Source organism: Cynara cardunculus, unplaced genomic scaffold (assembly GCF_001531365.2).
Source record: "Cynara cardunculus var. scolymus isolate 2C unplaced genomic scaffold, CcrdV1 Un_Scaffold_2466, whole genome shotgun sequence".
NCBI classification, from domain to species: domain Eukaryota; kingdom Viridiplantae; phylum Streptophyta; class Magnoliopsida; order Asterales; family Asteraceae; genus Cynara; species Cynara cardunculus.
Window position 1 is genome coordinate 66147 of NW_020201103.1, and position 6803 is coordinate 72949.

Sequence of the window (6803 nt, forward strand, 5' to 3'; positions counted from 1 at the left end):
AACTCACAAACTGCTGTGGTTGTCAAGGATCCTTACTTGATTCATATTAATCATTAAGTCATTGCCGATGTTAGTCAGTGAGCTAAATGTGGGCGTATCTGATAGGCTCATTTCCAAAGACGATCAATGTTAAGGGATTTAATAAAACCATAAAATAGGTTAACCGAGTTTGTGTGTGTGTTAATCTATTTTGAATCCCTCATCTAGGAATTAAGAGCTTATCTGAATCAATCTGTGTGTTAAGGTTTGATTGAAGAGTTTGTTACGCATCATATCATTGTATGCTACGCTTGTTGAAATAGGTCAATAAGCTTGTTATCGGCTAGATATAGTTTAGTTATGTATGTCACATGTTTAGTTCATCAATGATTGGAACCCATGAATAGGTTTTGCTTTGGTTACACAATGTCGGATTCTACTTATTTAGACTTCCTGTGGTTTAATTTTACTCATATATATGTTTAGTGTTCATAAAGCGTACAAGTCAAATACATTTTACAACCAATCTGTATGAACTTGACCCTACTTATCACTCTTGCAATTTATACTGCCAAGAAGTGAATTAGGTCTTTATATATTATTTGTTGGTCTTGACCACCGTCATATATGAAGATTAATTGTTTAAAATGGAACCAAATTTCACAATACGAAAGGTACATGGATTACAACACTGAAATCGATACATGCCCGTAGAAAACATGAGATGAAAATAACAAATAACGAGTAATTGCATACAAATGGTTTATTGTTGATAGTAGATATCCAAAGGAGTAACTTTAAAGTAGCTTAGAGATCCGACTTAAGAAACCAACACAACCATATAATGCTAGATACGACCATGTGATCCCTTTTTCTTATGGCAACCTTGCACCATTTGCCTCATCTTGTTTGGACCCTGCACGCACCATTTTCTTAGGCGTTTCAACAAGTTTTTTAAAACGTTTTTGAAATAAAGTGTTGTATTAGCTATTTTATATGACGCTGTTTGAAAAAGCGACTTATAAACACAAGTATATTTCAAAAAGACGGGCTTATAGCACACACTTATCAAAAGTTTCATATAAACTATATTTTAAATGTATCATAAAAACTTGATTAAACATCCAAGAGTGTCCTATATTTGTCGGTAGGACGTTTTATAGTTTGATTCTATAAACTTAAGTTTTATAAAATATTATGTTGGACATTTAAACATTCCAAGCGTCCTATAAAATCATTTTTGCTATAGTGCAATATTACAAAAAAAATTGTCGTTTATGATGTCAATGGTCCGTGGTGATCTATATCTAATTAAACACGTTGCTGGGCAAAGTTAGGCAACCTGACAAATTTTATTGACCAAGTTGGAAACCTACCAAGACATAAAAAATAAATCATCCAATTAACCTTCTTAAGTGTCACTTCTAAAAAGTTCCTTATATATTCGGCTTTCACATATAAGTAAAAAGATTAAACAAACTCTTAGCGGCTGAAAGAGTTTACATGCAATGCAATATCAGGTAACATGCTCGACTATCGAAATAGATTCGTGGTAAGCATCTTTCACTTGGTAAGCGTTTACCGGTACAAGTCTTTTAACAGGTAAGATTATCGGTCCTTACTATGTTGTTACCGGGTAAGATCATTTATCCTTGTCATGCCCACGTTGACATTCAGTAAGCACTTTTACCCGGTAAACAGACCCTAAGGTCGGGTAAGTGAACACCAAGTCATTTTACCTTGCCGGATGAATATCGTAAGGGCGAGATAAGGACCAAAAGTCTTACCCGGGAGTAAAGGCGACGACTTTTACCACGGTAAGTGCTTACCGGGTAAATTGTTGCATACAATACCGTTTTGGTGGACTAAAATCTTATCCGGTAAATAAATGATAGTGTTAAATTTTACCGGACAAGTGTTTGGTAAACGGACCCTAAGATGATATATTGTAAGTGTCCTACCAAATTATTGTAACTTTAGGATGAACAAAAAAGTTCCCTCTTAAGTATTCTAATAGGATGCACGTAAGTCCTAAACACCATTTTGTGGTAGTGACTACATGCTGAGTTCATACCTTAGGCGAATGTTGGGGCTGGGAAAGGTCCATTTGAAGATTTATCGTCTGGAGATTTAGCTGGAGCCATTATTGGTGCATTATTTGCAGCTGAATTTATCAGGAACCATATTTAGATTGGGGGATACATAATTCAACTACATTAAAATCGGGTTTATAGAACGTTATAAATGTCAAAGTATGGTAATAAATTTGTTTATTGGACTTAAGTTTATAAAACAAAACAATAAAGTGTACTATCTAAAAACTACAATAAGTTGGGATCGATGTTGAGACATTTGGAATCTATCTAATACGATACTTTATTTTAAAAATGTTCTTAATAACTTGTTAAATTGTCCATGAGTGTTTTATAAACTTGTTGTAATACTTTTAGATAAAATGTTTTATTAATTACTCTCGTAAACCTAAATCACAAAAAATAGTGTATTATGGCAATTGGACACTTTTAAGTTCCTATAAACCCCAATTTTGTTATAGTGTTGGTACTAAATAAGAGCAATATTATCAACATATAAACACAAGATTAGTTGTTATACCATCACATCGGCTCACAGGCGGAGTCTTCACCTTACAAGCACCGGGAAGTGCTAACGCAGTGGTTTTGTTGATATTGATTCCAAGTGCGGCCATAGTGCCGCCATCGAGGGCGGTGCAAAGGCACTGTGGCTGTGATTTAACAACATTAGCCAGAGATGAACAACAGGAAGAAGAGGGAGTTTTGGAACTTCCCGTAACATAGTTGAGGCATGGAGCCATTCGTATGAGTACATTGGTGCACCCTGATTGAGCCGTCGAACCATTCCAAAATAGAGTTAGTAGGAAAAAGGCTAACCCTAGATTACCAATTGAACCCATTTCAATATCTCTCAATGGTTTTACTTGGTTTATGGAATATATGAACATATTTATAGGCCAAGAGCGTTGTCCAGTTGGTTCGTGATGGTAATAAATTAATATTGTAGCCTACAATTTGACCTTTTAAATAGCTGCCATAGAGCAATTTACTAATCAACTACATATGTTGACCTCTAAGTTTTGATGTATATAAAATTTATGGACGGGTAAACGATTCGATAATCAGATATCGTTAGACCAATAGCCCCTTCACACTAATAATGATTTTCATGAAATTATGTTTCTATATTTATTCCTAGCATGACGGTCTCAAACTTAAAATAGACGTTAGATGAAAAGATTAAGTGGTTGTTTACCTAAATGCTTATCCGATAAGCATTTACCGTTAAGAGTCAACACTATAACTTATTTTTACCGGTTAAGATTGTAGTACATTAAAATGGTATTGTATGTAACAATTTACCTGGTAGACACTTACCCGGATAAGAGTCGTCATTCTCACTTACCGAGTAAGGCCCTCCATCCTTATCATTAATCTTATCGGGTAAGAATTTTGACCGTTGTCATATTCATCCGGTAAAGAAAATTACCTGATAAGCCCTTACCAAATAAGCATTTAGTAAAATGCCTCCAAAAAATTAATCAAAAACAAATCTACTCCTTTTATATATGTACTCTAGTGTTTTAACTGCCTAATCACTTTTAATCTAAAAAATCTCTCAAACATTCTATTTCGTAAAAAAGAAATTTAATTAAACTATCATTTAAACATTTAGAAGATGTTCCCATAGAAAACAATTAAAGGGTCTTTGACCTATCGGTATGTGAGTCTTTGATCTCTTAGGAGGTTAGGGGTTCAAAACCTTCCCAAAAGTGAGAATGGTGTGTGAGTTTATTTGTTCTATTTGTCGTATATAAATATTATGTACTTAAAAAAAAGGCATCCACTATTAACAACATACACCGGATATATTAAAAGCATCCTATAAAGTATCGGTTTGTATATTCGTATATTAACTATTAAGTATGGTTGTATACGAAAAATTTAATTTTTTTTTAGGAAATAATCTAAATTTTTATGAAATCACATATTTATCAAATAAAATGGACGATTGATGTTGAATTATATTGGTTGTACAAATACAAAAGTATATATATATATATATATATAATATGATGTTAATTAATTGCCTAAAACCAAATAATATGCGCACAATAAAATTAAAATAAATAATATTTAAGGTGCCTACTAAGCTATTCATAGGGGTATTTTAGAGTCTTTGTCTACTGCTTAGATCATTTTATTGAATCTTGCCGCGCTGGTAGGAAAATATTTGCCAAAAGAGGTCATCGATACTGCCATCCATCTATGCAACCACAAAAAGGAAGGTCACCTACCATGAATCATATCAAAGACTTTGTTGAAAACGATTGGGATATTAAAACTACAACAAAATTGGTTTAGAAAATGTTTTTGTCCAATATTGCAAAAGACGATCGATGGTTAGACAACGACTAAACTTTATAACGTTAAACAAAAAGACAACGAAGAACAATTAAGGGGCTCTCATGAAAAGGAAAATGCCTAAAGACGGACAAAAACTATTATAGTTTTGTGGTTATTGCAGAGGGTATTTGTGTCTTTTAATTATCGTGAAGTAGTCAACATTCTAGTAGTTAGTTTGAGCCTGTTATTTTAGAGTAGCTATAACGAAATTATATTTATAAGACACCTAAAATGTTTAAGTGTTCTAATAAGATATGTTATAGGACTTAAGTTTATTGGATCAAACTATAAATCTTTTATCTAAAAGTGTTGCAATAGGTTAATAAGATGTTTTTGGACGTTTCGACAAGTTTTTTAAGATCCTTTTTAAAATAAAGTGGCGTATTAGGTATTTTATAACACACTTTTGAGAATTGTCCTATAAACTTATCTTTATATAGGACACTTTTTTCAAATAGTGTCGTATAAAATAAAAAAGTACGACACTTTATTTTTAAAAGCGTTCTAAAAGGCTTGTTAAAACGTTTAAAAGTGTTCCTATAAATCTATTGCAACACTTTTAGATAACACATTTTTTTGGTCCAATAAACTTATGTAATATTCATACCACATATGGTAAGTATTTAAGACTTTAGAAGGTTTTTGAAATTTTTAAAATTTTGGTTTCAGGTGAGGGGGAAGAGGATCATGCACCGCCTCCTCCTTATTCATACCACATATGGTAAGTATTTAAGACTTTAGAAGGTTTTTGTTTTTGGAAAGGTCATCATTGGCAAGCTTTAAAAAGAAAGAAGCAGAGTTATCGGTCTAAGGTGAGTGCTTATTAGTTTTGGTAAAATTATGTGTTATAAGTTTTTACTTTGGTTGTTTTGATACAAGAAAATATGTTATGTGCTTAAAGTTGATGTATTGAGAACTCGATGGAAGCCTTGTCCGATAAGGCTGGGTTATCTCCCAAGCCTTGTCCGATAAAATTGGGTCATCACTCAAAGCTTTGACCGGATTGGTTAGTTATCAACCAAGGCTTTGTCCGATGAGGAAACTTATCGACCAAAGCCTTGTTCGATGAGTACACTATCGGCTAAAGCATCATCCGATAAGGGTTTTCATCGCCCAAGTGTTGACCAGTGAGGGTTTTCATCGCCCAAGTGTTGACCAGTGAGAGTGTTCATCCCCTAAGTGTTAATTGGTGAGGGTGTTCTTGGCCCAAATGTTGACCGGTGAGGGTGTTCATTGTCCAAGTGTTGACCGATGAGGGTATTCATCGCCCTAGTGTTGTTCGATGAGGGCATAAATTTTCCAAGTGTTGTCCGATGAGGGCATATATCATCCAAGTGTTGTCCTATGAGGGCAGTCCTCGGCCATATACTGTCCGATGAGAATGTCCAACCAGTTATTATTCTTTGGGAATATTTCCCGATGTTAAATTATTATGTTTATGCATTATATACATATATTAGGGGGGGTATATGCATTAGAGGGCGGGGAAGCCGTGGTAGTTGATAAGGTACTTGCGAATAGATGGCAGACTAGTCGTGATAGTTGGCAGGGTACCTGTGATAGATGGCGATATAGTCGCGATAGTTAACAGGATACCTACATATAGATGGCGGGCCAACCGCGATAGTTGGCAGAGTACTGTGAAAGATGGCGGGACAAACGTGATAATTGGCAGGATATTTATAATAGATGGTGAGACAACCACGATGATTGGTAGATTTATCTCTGATGGATGGCAGGACAGTTTTACAGCTTTTAATAGCTGAAATCTGGATTGAATTTATTATTAAAATTTTATGAATGTGTAAAATGTTATATGAGGGAATTCACTCACTAGACCTTTCGGTCTAACCCTCAATTGTTGTAAGATTTATTTTTGCAGGACAACGCGAGACTGACTATAATGGCAAGGGGAAAATATGATAGACATTTGTCTTACCTTTTTAAGTTTGTTAAATCAGCTCTTGTTTGAGATCAATCACGTTATATAGTTTTGATCTAATTTATTATATGTAAACAAACTGGTATTATCTTATATACATTTATGTTTATGTTATGTAAGCGTTGGGTTGGAATGGTATGTTTTTTGCTTGGGGAGTTGTTACAACTTAGGTTCTATAAAGTGTCATATTAGGACGCTTAGATATTTTAAATGTCTTATAAAACCCAATTTTGATGTAATGAGTATATAAGCATGGCTGTAAAATGTAGGGTTTCAACGGGATCACAAAACACAGCGAAAAGACATATACATAACAATACATGCATATAAATCAAAAGTAATTGTGAAACCCTTTAGGCCCGGATCCAAAGCATATGTAATAAGTAGGGGTGTTCATCGGTTGAAATCCAACGGATTTAGGTAGATATCCGATCCAATCATCC

At 34.1% G+C, this 6803-nt stretch overlaps 1 protein-coding gene across 1 annotated transcript; it reads right to left on the minus strand.

The window, feature by feature from the left end:
• Positions 1 to 616: 616 nt before the first annotated feature.
• Positions 617 to 2927, minus strand: LOC112503054 (non-specific lipid transfer protein GPI-anchored 2-like). Its single transcript, XM_025107122.1, has 2 exons — positions 2593 to 2927; positions 617 to 895 (listed from the first exon to the last, which is right to left on the minus strand). The coding sequence occupies exons 1-2, from the start codon at positions 2909 to 2911 to the stop codon at positions 855 to 857; spliced, it is 360 nt and encodes a 119-aa protein (XP_024962890.1). The 5' UTR covers positions 2912 to 2927; the 3' UTR covers positions 617 to 854.
• Positions 2928 to 6803: the final 3876 nt, after the last annotated feature.

What these genes read in the sequence shown, in the direction of transcription:
- LOC112503054 (XM_025107122.1), bottom strand. Translation starts at nt 2,911, where the DNA reads ATGGGTTCAATTGGTAATCTAGGGTTAGCCTTTTTCCTACTAACTCTA. An exon ending in GCCTGTGAGCCGATGTGATG is followed by an intron (nt 896 to 2,592) that starts GTATAACAACTA and finishes TGGTGCGTGCAG; the next exon opens with GGTCCAAACAAGATGAGGCA.